At 44.1% G+C, this 13809-nt stretch overlaps 4 protein-coding genes across 4 annotated transcripts in view; 2 read left to right on the forward strand and 2 right to left on the reverse strand.

Moving 5' to 3' along the window:
* Positions 1–2743, reverse strand: part of adgrv1 (adhesion G protein-coupled receptor V1) — a 104056-nt gene extending 101313 nt beyond the window's left edge. Inside the window, exon 1 of the mRNA XM_019894597.1 lies at positions 2424–2743. Coding sequence (XP_019750156.1) covers positions 2424–2442 — 19 coding nt within the window. The 5' untranslated portion in view covers positions 2443–2743. The remainder of the gene's footprint in view (positions 1–2423) is intronic.
* A 753-nt stretch (positions 2744–3496) lies between these two features.
* Positions 3497–6332, forward strand: lysmd3 (LysM, putative peptidoglycan-binding, domain containing 3). Its single transcript, XM_019894593.1, has 3 exons — positions 3497–3652; positions 4260–4525; positions 5189–6332. The coding sequence occupies exons 2-3, from the start codon at positions 4265–4267 to the stop codon at positions 5876–5878; spliced, it is 951 nt and encodes a 316-aa protein (XP_019750152.1). The 5' UTR covers positions 3497–3652; positions 4260–4264; the 3' UTR covers positions 5879–6332.
* An 806-nt stretch (positions 6333–7138) lies between these two features.
* polr3g (polymerase (RNA) III (DNA directed) polypeptide G) lies at positions 7139–10053 on the reverse strand. The gene is made up of 8 exons (XM_019894596.1): positions 9877–10053; positions 9550–9681; positions 8587–8716; positions 8191–8256; positions 8057–8113; positions 7572–7636; positions 7372–7488; positions 7139–7295 (listed from the first exon to the last, which is right to left on the reverse strand). Exons 2-8 carry the CDS (start codon positions 9658–9660, stop codon positions 7206–7208), a joined length of 636 nt encoding a protein of 211 aa, XP_019750155.1. The 5' UTR covers positions 9661–9681; positions 9877–10053; the 3' UTR covers positions 7139–7205.
* A 92-nt stretch (positions 10054–10145) lies between these two features.
* mblac2 (metallo-beta-lactamase domain containing 2) lies at positions 10146–12953 on the forward strand. Its single transcript, XM_019894595.1, has 3 exons — positions 10146–10743; positions 11905–12119; positions 12363–12953. Exons 1-3 carry the CDS (start codon positions 10302–10304, stop codon positions 12534–12536), a joined length of 831 nt encoding a protein of 276 aa, XP_019750154.1. The 5' UTR covers positions 10146–10301; the 3' UTR covers positions 12537–12953.
* The last annotated feature ends 856 nt before the right edge of the window (positions 12954–13809 follow it).

The raw sequence follows: 13809 nt of genomic DNA on the forward strand, positions 1-13809 counted from the left end.
CAGTGCTCATGGGCAAGTTTTTGCTGCAGCAACCGTTCTAAGCACAGTAGGAACTAAATGGGTTTGGTCGGGACCACCAAAGAGACCTCAGGATTGTTGGCCATCACAATTGGTCCACCACTTCCTTGTCCCTCTGCTCCAAGGTCAGGAACCGCTGAAACATGTCTCCCATCAGGAAGCCGAAACGATTATGGGATTTACGGAAACATGGCATACAACATTGCCATTATACAAGACTTAACGATGGTTTTGATTTATGATGTGTCTGTTGAGTCAATCCGAAAAAAGCTTTTTTTTTCTTCTTAAGGCTTTCCAGCCATCGTGGTTCCATTCACATTCAATCAGAAACACTGAAGAAACATTTTGGGTTCTGTCAGAGTGACGCCCATGACTAAATATCGTCTGTCGGTGAAAAAGCACAACTGAGCCTTCCACAGATGTTTCTGAATTCAAAATAACGTGTGAACCAAGGTAAGTTTCTTGTAAAATTAAGTTTGTAAACAAAATTCTTTGTAAAGCTGGTCATTTGTAAACCAGTGTTCCACTGAACACTATTTTGTTCATTTTGTATAGAGCATATATTTTGCATTTTATGCAAAATGGTATAATTTCCAAATCGATTCTCTTTCCAATAATTTTAAATAATTTGGGGGATTTTTGGAGGGGGGTTTGTATCCAAATGCCCCCCGACCACCATCACCACTATTTTCCATATCATAAGTTACTAGCATTTTTGGGGAGTATTTTGAGGGTTTAATTGTTCCCCGCTCCCCAATGCATTTCAAAGGACGTCAATTATACGGAAATTCGTGTGCTGGTTCAGGCCCAATCCCTGTACAGTAAATAAACAAATTACTTCAATAGATTGGATGGATTGATCGGATCAGTGATTGGTTGTCATTTCTTTGAAACTCACTGATTGAATCCTGATCGTGTCACACCAAATTTCATAGGTGTAAGTTTGTTGGAAAATAGCTTTTTGAATTATTTTTGTTGCATTGCATGCAGGTCTGTTGTGTTCTTTCCCATGATGGACTGTGATTGTGTCCATTGTACTTCAATATTACTGTATATTTGGAGAAGTTTGGGTCAATAGAAGTAACAGGCTGTGAGCAAAAGTTTGAAAAATCCTTCCTCAAAAGAAGATGTTTATTCCATGTGAAATGATTCCCACTGGACAGACACAAGGCTTCAAGTACTGCGCTGTATCGTTCATTTCCCTCCATTGCCTCACACTGGGAATGCAATTTCTCTCTCGTAGCCTGCAATCATCCATCTTAGGCTGTCTCCCATGTGCAACACTTCAGGCCTTCTCATCAATGAGCAGCCCCCACTAACGGCACCGACCCCCTTTTGTGCCTGCTCGGCCATTAGGAGGCTGAGACAGAAGGAGGGCGAAGCAGGCAGTAAAACAGTTTCCTCCCCGTGAATCACATTCGGGCCCTCACACGGGCCACTGGGGGGGCTGACCCCTTCCAGGCAATGACATAAACACTGGCAGACAAAGGGCCTGCAGCGAGAGAGGATCTCCGGGGTTGGATGTCGACAAAATGGATGGCATTAATCAAAGTGTACAGATATCACGAAACAAAGGCCCGTGACGCTTTGTGATGAAACAATTGCCATTCGTTCTGCAGCAAGACAGTTGGCGTGGAACAGGTGTAAGAGCTGAATGGATACAGAAGCAGCTCCCTCCTTTCCTGAGTGCAAGATGGGATTAAAACGGGTTGAGGCAACAAAAGAGATTGGCCACAGAGGATGACATCATGTCATCGTAATTACAGATGAGCTGAATATATTTCATGAGTCAGGAAAGTGCATTCTCAAGGGATGTACATGATCAAGCTTTCCGTTTTAGGATATTCCCTTCACAAGTTTCCCCTGGTAGCCCTATAAATTGTGAGTGAGGATTTTTTTGAAAGAACCCCCCCCCCCACCCCAGTTCTATCAGTGTGTGCGGATCCCTGTTTGATTTCAGTAGGCGAGGGGGAAAGCCCACACAAAGAGTCGCAATCACACTGGAGATCCTGCATGTAACCATGGAAGCGTTTTGTCTCCGTCGTCAATGGGCTCGCCGGCCATTCATTTACTGATCGCGTTGAATCAATATTTAGGCTTTTCGGGGTTATTAGCTGCTTCGAGGAGGAGGAGACAAGAACGAGGTGAAGGGGGCGATTAGCACAGTGCGAAAGAAAATTAGCACTTTTTAATGGTGTTCTATAGTGTGGTGTAATATGTCTGCTCGTCCTGTCTGGCTTAATTGGGGAGTGACGACTCAATACTTTCCCCCCTTTATTAATTAACCACACTACCACTCGATAAGAAATATAAACTTGAGGGTTTATAAATATTCAGCCGCAGCGTAAACATTTATACATAATAACATTACTTTTAGAAGTAAATGCAAGATAAAAACAACTTACCTGACCACTCCAAGTCCATGATTAATTATCGCGACGTCCTTTTACTCCGGTAAAACATGAATAAAAAAACACTCGCTGTTCTTCCGTTGAATGGTGTTCAAAAGTCGGTTATCCCTTCCAATGAGGCGGCGGTGGGATCCGAGGTAGTAACATGAGGTGGAGCGGGTACTCCATCTAAATAACAGAGACTGTGGTGGGTCAAAGTAACGGTTCTCCTCTCTCTCCCCACCGGTGTGCTGCGGCCATGTGAGGGATACGCACACGGGAGCGCGCACGCTGACCCGGTCCAAAGATTAGCTAGTTGTTGCGCGTGCACCTCCAGATCGTATCGTGGTGGCTGAACCTAATGAGACTGGATGTTCAATTTAATCCCCTGTTCAAATGTGTTCGCTTTTTTTGGAGGCCGACGGCGCCACCGTGTGAGCCAAACGCGGACTCGTCAGTGTAGTCATTCCACTTGAACTTCATTTGGAAACGAGTTAGCATTATAACCAAGGAGGACCTTTGAGACTGACACATTTTACATCAAAAAGTTGAGATTTTTAATTTAATTTTGTGTTCTGTACTAAGTTCGGCCGACATTATGCTATTTGAGATGTGGAAGTCGTGAAACAACGTGTTTATTCTGATACTAGTCACTGTTTCAGCCTCCAACGAAGAGGACAAGATGCTGAGACAAGATGCTGGTAGTAACACTGAAAACATGCAAAATGTTCAATGTAATTATGTAAATAGAATGTACATGATCAAATTGTTTGACTGTCTTTCAAAAACCATTTAACTAATGCTCAATTAAAAAGTAATGAATATATAGTAATTAAATAACAATACGTGGGGGGGGTGGATTAAGACCAAACATATTGAACTTAAAAGTAAATTACAACTTAACTGTATTCTTCCATTTACCTTGACAATGAGTAGTGTAGTCCATATTTAACAAACATGACACTCAAATCTAATTTCTCCGAGTTCCCTCCGAGTATTCTTCGTTGGCGAAATCCCGCCTCGGTTTGTTTTTTCGCGCTATCTCGCGATAACTTGGGCATCGCCTCTCAGACGCGTTGACGTCATGACGTCATGTTGTGTTGACGTGGCCGTGAGCAGCGGTAGCAGGCAGCTCAACAGTACAGTACTTAGTATGTGTCGAAGCTGCGCTAGTCGAAGGTGTGATTGACGATTACCTCCCGTAATCATGGATTTAACTGACTGATTGCTGTTCACTTATTCAGGTAAAGCTGGTTGTTTACATCCATCTGTATGTGTCACTGTAAACTAGATCGCAGATCGATTAAATTGTGATAACCTAGCACCTTTACGCTATAGTAGACGCGTGTTAGCATTAGCCGAAGCTGCACAGATTGTGTTTTAGTTTGCTTCGTTGTTTTTACAGTGGAACTTAAACGTTTCCTTGCACTTTTATCACAGGGCTAACATTACAACTGATGTACGTCGCCTCTCCTACAAGCAGTGCATATTTAGGGTGCACAACTAGAGTGATTGTGCTTGGACATGTTTTTATTTGTTCACAGCCTTGCACTGTGTGAATTGAAGCCACGATTTGTCTTTTTGAGGTCCCACATGTCCCAAGAGTAACCTCAGTGTAATAAAACATCCACATAGACACACTGAAGAGTGGTAATCGTGTGTTACGTAAGCACAAAGGCCTTTGAGATTCTACCTTGTAGTTCTAAGTATATTTTACTTTGACGTGTTGACCAAAGAATCACACACACACACACACGAATGCACATTATATAATTTCACGTTATGTAATGTAGGCAATGCTTCATGGTGGTTCTGAGATGCTAACCATTATGTTTCCTTTCCCCAATGTAGTGAAGATGACTAGTCGAGGCCAACACTATGGCTTCCAGTCGAGTATCATGGTTCAACCCGCCAATGGAGGTCATGCATACCTGTTTGGGACCGCCGGTTCCGAGAATGAACAGTCCGAGGAGGACGGGGATAGCTACGAGCTGCGACCTCGTGGCAGGACTCGGAGGAGCACCTCAAAGGAGAGGATGGATGATATTGTCTACCTGAGCAGAGACATCCAGGAGGGTGACACCCTAAACAGCATTGCCTTGCAGTATCATTGCTCAGTAAGTTTGCACTCACACTCGAAAAGCAACGATTTTGATTCTCAGCTGAACTGGGCTATATTATTTATTGGTGGTTCAACAATCTCAAACAGTACAACAACTCAAGTTGACATCATCCAACTGGCCTGAGCCAGTTGAAGAGCGTGTAAACTCAATGAGCCTCCCATGCAACCACATACCTGGGGGACGTTTGTCGAGTCAACAAGCATCTGTTTTGTTACCTGTATTTAGTCACGGTCGTGGCACATTGCAGCCAAGCTTGACTCATTTACTGGCTCGAGACTGAACCTTTCTCACCTTTGACTGAACCGCACCAGAGTTTATTGAAAGGTGCAACGAGACCACCTAGAAGACATCCAGTTGATTAAGATAAACAAAAATGCATGAAACAAACTCGTGTTGGATGAGAGTGCATTTTCTGTGCATCCAACAAAACGAACTGGGGCCATGCTTATTTTTTGGGGGTCTTTGATGTAGTGTTTCGAAATCAGCTGACAGCTAAGATGTATCACTCAAGACTGGTTGTTTAATTTTGCATTTGATGTGCACTTTAACCCTTTCAGGGACAGCGGTTATGACAGCGGACAGCTTATCATGTTATCATTATTGGTGCACGAGAGGGTTAATAAAGCAGCTATCAACGGAGCTTGTCTGTGTTTTCAGGTGGCCGATTTAAAGCGCTCAAACAACCTCCTGACCGAGCAGGACTTGTTCGCCCTGCGCTCCGTGAAGATCCCCGTCAAGCGCTTCAGCATGCTGACTGAAACTCACAACACTGGACCTCTCAGACAGGCCTCTCCCGCCGAAGCCCGACGCCCGACCCAGATCTCGGCCTGCTCCGCCTTCCCTATAGAGTCCTCCACGGACTCGTCCTCTTCCACGGACAGCGTGGAAGGGTTCCTCATGGAGAAGGACAAGGATATCGAGCAACTGGTCAAATCGACGGGGCCGTCGAGGAGCAGCCTCAACGAAGTGGTGTCCTCTTTAACGCTCCAGCTGAAGCAGCCCTCGCTGGGAAAAGTGGAGTACAAACTCGTGGGGAAAAAGGACCCTTATTACGGAGCCGACTGGGGCATGAGGTGGTGGACGGCGGTGGTCATCATGCTGGTGGTTGGCATCATCACGCCTGTGTTCTACCTACTGTACTATGAAGTTTTAATGAAGGCCGAAGTGAGCCATCACGGAACGCCCACAGATGTTCCTGGCTACATGCTTCACGCGCACGACCACGGCCACGCTCACCTCGAAAAAAGTCACGCAAGAGCTGGACCCACGCATCATGCTGCTGGAGATGTGCCCCATGAAGCTCCACAAGGACTCAAAGTGGACAGTGCACAACATGGAAAGACATGACAAAACTTGTTTTAATCTAACCACATGATTCCTAAATGCAATCTCGAGCGGGAAAGTCACTTTAGAGCGGTAACACGGATTTATACATTTCTATTAATTTAACTGATCTGGACGTGGTTTCCTCTCATCCATGCTGCTGCCTTTATGTGAGGACACACTCACCGTTTTGTTGTTTGAAATGTGGACAACAATACATTTCCATGACTTGGCTGGGCCTGTAACACCACAAAGGGTTTAATTTTGCTCTCTCGGGTATGAAAACAATTGCTAGGTGTCTCAGTGTGCGTTGACAAGCTTTTGTCAAAACATCCCAATGCTCAAGAATTCTAACTCACACCCTAGATTTTGCCAATGGCGAGTCATGCTTTTGTTACCTTGACGACCAGCCCGAGCCTTGCGACGAGCTTGGCTTTTACGTGTGGGAGCAGATCCCGGAGTCTAGCAAAAAAAAAAAGGGAGCGCCTGTAAAGACAAAAGTGTTTTCACTTGAAGAGGCAGATCTTCATACCGTGTGATTGTGACACATGTACACCACCAGACAGACACAACACAGCCACTGTTTGCAACTTCACCAAGCAATCAAGTATGGGCCGTTTACCAGAAGCTAACACTGTTAGCTAATGCTAATCTGTCCAATGACACTCAGTGCAGCTCTGCTTACCTTTTGGCTTTCACATGATAGCAGCGGGGTGGTAGTGCCTCTCTGGATGATCGTCTTTCTGACAAGCTGGATCTTAGCACAGACCAGCAGCCAGTGAGGGCTGGCGCCATTGGTTTGGATGTGGATATTATGTAAATTAGATAACAGCTCCAAAGATCCACATTCAAATTTTCCATCATGTCTCATTTAAAAAGATTTTATTTCTTTATCCATGTCGCATAATACATTTGTTGGTGAAAATGATTGCCCGCATTGTGTTACATTTGGATTAAATAATATATTTCAGGACTATTGTGCCATTGTACATTATTAGTGTTGAACGCCTTTAATTGGATGGCCTGGAGAGTACTGCATTCAAAAAAGCTCAGTGAAAAATTTCAGAGTTGCACAGAATCCCCACAATATGAGGATTTTTTTTTTTTTGTGTGAAAGTCCTTTTACTTCACCACTTGTGTAGATTTTGGAAAATCGTTCTCTGACAGTATGTGCCTTTTAACCTGTGTAATTGTGTTTCAAGGTTGGAGAATAAATAAATCTATTTTCAAATATTGTCCACGTGCATACATTTTGGCATTTGTAATTTACACTGCTCTATAGTTTTTTTTTTTTTAAACATTGTAACCAAATGCATCACTCTGGATCCGTAACCTAAAGTAACAAGTTGAGTCAGTATGTTGCTTCGCCATCCATATTGTCATCGCTGCCTGCAGCAAAGTCTTCACCGTTGTCGAAGTAGCTCTCAATGTAGTCATTATCCTACAAAAGAATACAATCTCCATTTATCACATTCTGACCCAAAGGAATTTTGGTGTAACATTTAGAAATAACTTGCCTCCACTTCATCTTCTTCATATTGCTCCTCTTCAATCTCCTCCTCCTCGCCTTCATTGTCTTTGTTCTTGGGTTTCTCCTCATCTGATTTGTCACCGTCATCTTTCTTTTCCAGCTCCTGACGTGTTGACATGAACAGTCAATTTATGCGGAACAAGCAATTCGTCATTCTACCAAAACAAAATGCACACAACCACTCACGTTCAATTTGGTCAACACATCTTGTGCATCTTTGTTGGATATTTTCTTTCTTTTCTTCTTTGGACCTGTTGGATTTCGCCAAAGAGAATTTGTATTCAAACCCTGGCCAAGTTTGAAATTATTACTTGTTTTATTTGTTGAATGGGTCAACAAAATTCGACTAATTATAGTGTACTGCATGTAAAATTTAAATAAAAATTGTCTATAAAAAGGTTCAAAAACCTTCTTAGATGAAATGCAAATGTATTTAACGTAAACGTTAAATACAACTGAATTGTACTTTAGGCGGTGATTCTTTTGCACACCACTAGAGGGAGCCCACCGACCACACTGAAAATCGCAACTGTACAATAACCATTTAAAAAAATGATTCAAAATCTGATATTAATATCAGACATTGTGTCATTCCCAGCCATAAGATACCCAATCAACAAATTCACTTAATTCAAAACAGTAATATTTATTTCAAATGTAAAATACTACACCTGTGTTCACTCTGGTTTTCTTCTGTGGCATCAGCTCCTTCGGAAAGACATTCCAATCTTAAAATATGAAACATGCAGATTATTAATATCAAATGTCTTACTCCTGCAATAGGATTAAAAAAAATAACATATACCTGGTGTCCATTCATCATCCTGTGTCTGTTTCTGCTTCATGTATCTCTGTGTGTATTTCTCCACATCTGCTTGGAGAAAACGAAACACGCTCAATTCTTTTAGCCCAAAGTAATTTTCATCAGACACACCCTCCCTTACCCTGGGCAAAAAAACCTGACTAGCATAGGTTTACACTGAACACCCACATGATATTTTAACATTACGTGTTGAGATAAATGGGTCATTTTGTCCAAGCAGTCCACAGAATCATTCCTCCATAAATCTACCTCCCTCTTCCCCTCACACGAGGCTTATTAAATGACCCACTTGCTGAGTGCTGCATTGTGTTTCTCTGCAGCGGCCAATTTTCATAGATAGATCCCCTCTTTCCAAAGTCAGGTTTAAAAAGCACTCACCTGCCTTATTGGACTGAAACTTGATGTTGTGAGGCCTCTGCTGCATAGTTCCCCTCATCTCCTGTTTGAGAGCCAGCATGTAGTCCTCGTCCTCGCCGACTTTCAGGGGGATTGGCTTGAAGTCTGCCGGCTAGAAAGAGAAATGTGCTGTTACATCTTGTCAATGTATCACTTCAACATGGGAAAAAAAAAATTGTTGACAAAGCTTGTGTGCATTTCAGCAATAAAGACTCTCCACGCTTCACTTTTTCATCCACGGATAGATGAGGAACTGTGCAGAACTTCTTTCTTTCAATAAATAAATATACACTGTATTCAATTTATTATTACAGCTTGGTGGTGGCCAGTTGAATTGCGGTTATATTTGCAACCATTTTTGTTGGGAAAGCTCATGTGATATGACTTGGTATTATTTTGCATTTCCATTCACCTGCGATTCAGATCCTGACAAACATTGAAATATTGAATCACAGGAAAACTTGTAGCCAACAGTTGGCCACTCATTAAAAATAATTCCTGAACCACTTCACCATGATGTCAGACTACTGTCATGAAATCCAAAAGTCTCAGTAAGACCACTACCAACACTTCACAACCTATACCGTAATACCACCCTATCCTAACATTTGCTATCATTGGGCTAATCTTTTTCAATAAATCTGCCAGGGGAGGCCAAACTGGAAAAGGTGCCAACCTGTCAGAAATAACATTTACTGTAGCTGCAGCAACAACAATTATGTCGATAATGGCAACCAAGGGAGGGTGAGGCGCTGTTGCAAGATGCAATTATATTGCTATGTTGGTGCTATGTTGCAGTGTCATGTATTATATGTCATACTGCACGACTCCATCCATCCTCTACCGCTTATCCGAGGTCAGCAGCGGCTGCATCCTTCTCCACCATGACACTGACACAGTCTGTGTGTGTGTGTGTGTGCGTGTGTGTGTGTAGTGGACACTTACTGGAAAAAGTGGATTGGGCGCCACCCTTGCTTCTGGCATGCTGCCCCTGCCGATGCCCAGTGCGTCAATGTTGAAGGTGAACGCGGCCACCCCACGCCCCTTCCCCGCCATGGGTGCCAACCACCTCTACACCTGCAGCACACAAGCGCGCGCGCGCGCGCGCGCGCACACACACACACACACACACACACACACACACACACACACACACACACACACACACACACACACACACACACACAAATACGATGTCATGCTGGTGAACTGATTACCCACTGCTGTTCTTCCAACCTAGAATAATTCCGTAGGAAAAATGATCATGCTTACTAAAGAGGTCGTTGGGTATTGTCAAGATAACCCAAAAGTATGCGGCGTGTAATTTTGAGAGCTAGCTGGTCATGCGCGTCCGCATTACGTTCTTATACAAAACTGTAGTCAATAAAGTGACAAGTGCAAGCTTTGCTAACATACTAGCCTCTGATCGCACGTGCTTTACTGATTTTATAGTTCCCCGCCCATTACGTGGCGTTACGTTATTTTTCGACCAATAGCCGCCGACATGAGGATTTTTCTTTTCCGCACCTTCGTCCAATCACAGCGCTCTGCTCCTCCACGGGTGTGTCTGCGGCCGCCCCTTGAACATCAATGAAAACATATCCGCTCTCCGCTGAAGCTAGCAGCTCCACGGGCACAAAATCAACCTGACAGCTCGATTAGCGCCTCATCCACGCGTGAAACGTGCATGAATTGGGATGTCCGCGGCTGACTGGTACGCTCACAAGTCGCTCGGAGACGGACTCTACTGGATCCAGGAACGGTTCTACCAGTCGCAGAATCGGGCTAACATATGGCTACTGCGCGGCTCCCACCAGGACGTGGTGATCGACACGGGACTCGGCCTGAGGAGCCTTCCGGATTATATCGATGCCATGGGGCTGCTGGGCAAGGACCCCCAGCGGAAGAACCCGCTGCTGGCCATCGCCACCCACGCCCACTTCGACCACTCGGGCGGCCTCCATCAGTTCCAACAGGTGGGCGTCCACAGCGCTGAGGTGGAGGCTCTGGCCAACGGGGACAACTACGAGACGGTCACCTGGCTCAGTGACAGGGAGATAGCCGAGGCTCCGAGTCCCGGGTGGAGGGCCAGTCAATATAAAGTCAAGGCTGTACAGCCCACGCACATCTTGCAAGAAGGTAAGACGGGGGGGTCTCGAGCTTGGGGCGGGGATCTCATGGCTGGAACCTAGCCTAGCAGACTTCGTCTGCGAATCGGGGTATGCACTGGATGAGTTGCCACTCAGTCCGCTATTCACACTCACTTCCACACCTTTGGGCAAACGTATACATTCACACTGCGGTGCCTTCAGTTGACATACTAGCTAATGGAACTATCCAGAACGCAGATGTTAAACTCAAGGTGCACGAAAGCCTGCCTCGTCATAATAAACTAATTTGTAGAAATTTGACCCTAATGAGGATAAGCCACGCAGAATATGAATGGATGGACACAGAATACTCTGCACTGTGCCAATAAACATCTCTATCTTCATGCTCCTCGGTGAGTGTTGATAGGGAAAAGGTTTCACCACTCTTTCCTTAAAAGCATCACCATCGATCACAATGCTATTAGACTGAGTTTAAAAGATGCACGGTAAAAGTAGTGGAGTGACTACACTTCCTTTGGCAGAAATACTAAAACAGCATTTGTTCCTGTGAAGGCTTCGTGTACAGGTGAAAGAGGCCGCACCCAAGATGGGTCCTTTATCAAGCATGGGAACTTCAGCTTTTGCGCACCTACAGTCCACACACACACACACACACACACACACACACACACACACACACACACACACACACACACACACACACACACACACACAGGTTCAGCTGTGTCAGACCACTGCAGTGCAGCTGGACTGTTTCGCTGCATGGTGTGTGTGTGTGTGTGTGTGTGTGTGTGTGTGTGTGTGTGTGTGTGTGTGTGTGTGTGTGTGTGTGTGTGTGTGTGTGTGTTTCACCTCCATTCATGACTCATACTGTATGCTATCCTATAAGATAGACGCTAGTTTTTTGGGGGTAGGGGTGATCCATGGTTAGAAGGAAGATATTTGGCAAAATACCTGCACAAAATAGAATTTGTAATTGTAACATAGAGTTTAGAAGACAGGTAAGTAGAGACAGTCCAAATTCATAATCCAGCTGTCGAATAAAAATAGAAAAAAAAACGTGGTCAGTAGTTTAGAGTAATACAAAAATGTTAATTTTACTCCAACATATAGCTGTGAAAAACAAAACCAGAGAAAGTGAACATTTTGCGGTGGCCATCAGACTCGAACAGTCTGCTCTCATGTGTAGGTGATGTCATCAACCTTGGCGACAGGCAGCTGACGGTGCTTCACATGCCGGGCCACTCGCGGGGCAGCATCTGCCTCCACGACGGCGACAACAAGCTGCTGTTCAGCGGCGACGTGGTGTACGACGGCGCCATGATCGACTGGCTGCCGTACAGCCACGTCAGCGACTACGTTGGCAGCTGTGAGCGCCTGGTGGGCCTGGTGGACAGCGAACAGGTAACATTCGATCCATCTAAGACACACTTGTTCGGTCAGCTGTTGACACCAAGTACCATCTTGAGAGGAAAAAAAAGGCCGCTGAGTAAATAGATAAAGTCATCACATGAAAATCAACACAAGAACAAGTGCTCCCCCCCGCCCATTGTTATCAAACGTGACTCTACACTGCATGAAGAATTTCAGTGAAATGGTTTGAAAAGGAGAATCCGAAAATGCAAATAAACGTCCTTGTCCGAGCAGGTGGATCAAGTCCTTCCGGGGCACTACAACACCTTCGGCGCCAAACGCCTCCACCGCATCGCCAGCTCGTACATCAGCAGAGCGGAAACGTGCCCGGCCAAGTTGTCCACTTGGGCGTGGAGGATGCTAGCCGGCGTGGCGCTCAGGGTGGCCCACCCACTCGGCGGCTGCTGATTGGACGCCCGGAGAGCACGCGCACATGCACAGAACAAGTCTTAAAAATAATTCCAATATAATCGTTGCCAAACTTTCTGTACACGGTATGTTGTCACTGGATTACATGAAGAATGAAGCCGGATGTGATTCGATGACATTCTAATGATGTGTTGCTTGGGGTTGAGATACATTAACTTGATGTGTGTGCTTTTTTTTTTTTTTTTAAACTTATCTAATATATGTATTGCACATGTGAAATTACAATAGCACAAGCACTGAGTTATTGAAGGAGATTCAAAATGGCTGTAGTATTTGTCTATGCATACAATCAGCATCTGCTACCTCCCATGTTTGCAACAGTGCTTTGTACGATCGGCGGTTTTTAAGGCTCGGCACGTTCAGCGCTGACAATAAAGCAGCCTCTGTCCTACCTTCCTTTTTGAGACATGTTTTGCATACTTTTCATCCTCACGTAAGATGACTCCCCAGGGGCTTTGCTGCCAGAGAAGAATAACAAGGCACTTTATTGTCCTCCATTTTAATGGCCTTTGCGGCTTAAAATGTGTGTTGTTGTTAAGAATGGGCGTACCAATCTTTAAATTGATCATGAAGAATTCTGTCAGTAGTTGAATTCTGCATCATGTGACAAATTGGAGTGCAATGCTTTGCTGCAACCACCAGAGGCGCTGTTGATTTAGGCTGAACTCATTTGTGGTCGAATCATTAGACCACAAATGAGACATGTTCTTGTTCATTAGACTCTAATGAACAAGAACATGACCTCAGTTTTGCTAAATTGAGGAATTATTTATGATGGTAACACTATTCTGATCAACATAAATGATGTACATGAAAATTTAGAGTTGGGTTTAATTCAACTGAGGAAAATTAATTGTAACTTTTAAATTACAATTACAATTAAATTACAAAGTGTTTTTTTTCACAGATCCTATTCCATCCCAATAAGACAAATGACGTCCACGTTAAATTGATAATCCATTTATTATTAATAATCACAATTGGATAGTCACACACTTCTCGTGCCTCCTTGGGTGGTTTACATGCAGAAACACGAAGGCTGCCACAAGAAATAACTCTTGCATCGTTGTAACAGTCAACCTATGATCATGACAGATAATTGTCAGTATAGCTGCAAATCATCCACAAGAATGGATTACACAGATAGAGCAAGGATATCTTATTTGTTAACTTATCAAAAAAAAAATATACAAATAAGTACAGTAACAAATGCCACTTGCAAGCATTTGACAGTTATTTTCAGTCACAATTG

Source organism: Hippocampus comes, unplaced genomic scaffold (assembly GCF_001891065.2).
Source record: "Hippocampus comes isolate QL1 unplaced genomic scaffold, H_comes_QL1_v1.1 scaffold195, whole genome shotgun sequence".
Lineage (NCBI taxonomy): Eukaryota > Metazoa > Chordata > Actinopteri > Syngnathiformes > Syngnathidae > Hippocampus > Hippocampus comes.

Bases quoted from the DNA above. Each gene is read 5' to 3' on its own strand.
- lysmd3 (XM_019894593.1), top strand. From the start codon at position 4,265: ATGACTAGTCGAGGCCAACACTATGGCTTCCAGTCGAGTATCATGGTT. The intron at 4,526-5,188 runs GTAAGTTTGCAC...CTGTGTTTTCAG, and splicing joins CCTTGCAGTATCATTGCTCA to GTGGCCGATTTAAAGCGCTC.
- mblac2 (XM_019894595.1), top strand. From the start codon at position 10,302: ATGTCCGCGGCTGACTGGTACGCTCACAAGTCGCTCGGAGACGGACTC. The intron at 10,744-11,904 runs GTAAGACGGGGG...TCTCATGTGTAG, and splicing joins CACGCACATCTTGCAAGAAG to GTGATGTCATCAACCTTGGC. The intron at 12,120-12,362 runs GTAACATTCGAT...TTGTCCGAGCAG, and splicing joins GCCTGGTGGACAGCGAACAG to GTGGATCAAGTCCTTCCGGG.
- polr3g (XM_019894596.1), bottom strand. From the start codon at position 9,660: ATGGCGGGGAAGGGGCGTGGGGTGGCCGCGTTCACCTTCAACATTGAC. The intron at 8,717-9,549 runs GTAAGTGTCCAC...TTCTCTTTCTAG, and splicing joins CGCCCAATCCACTTTTTCCA to CCGGCAGACTTCAAGCCAAT. The intron at 8,257-8,586 runs GTGAGTGCTTTT...TTCTCCAAGCAG, and splicing joins GTTTCAGTCCAATAAGGCAG to ATGTGGAGAAATACACACAG.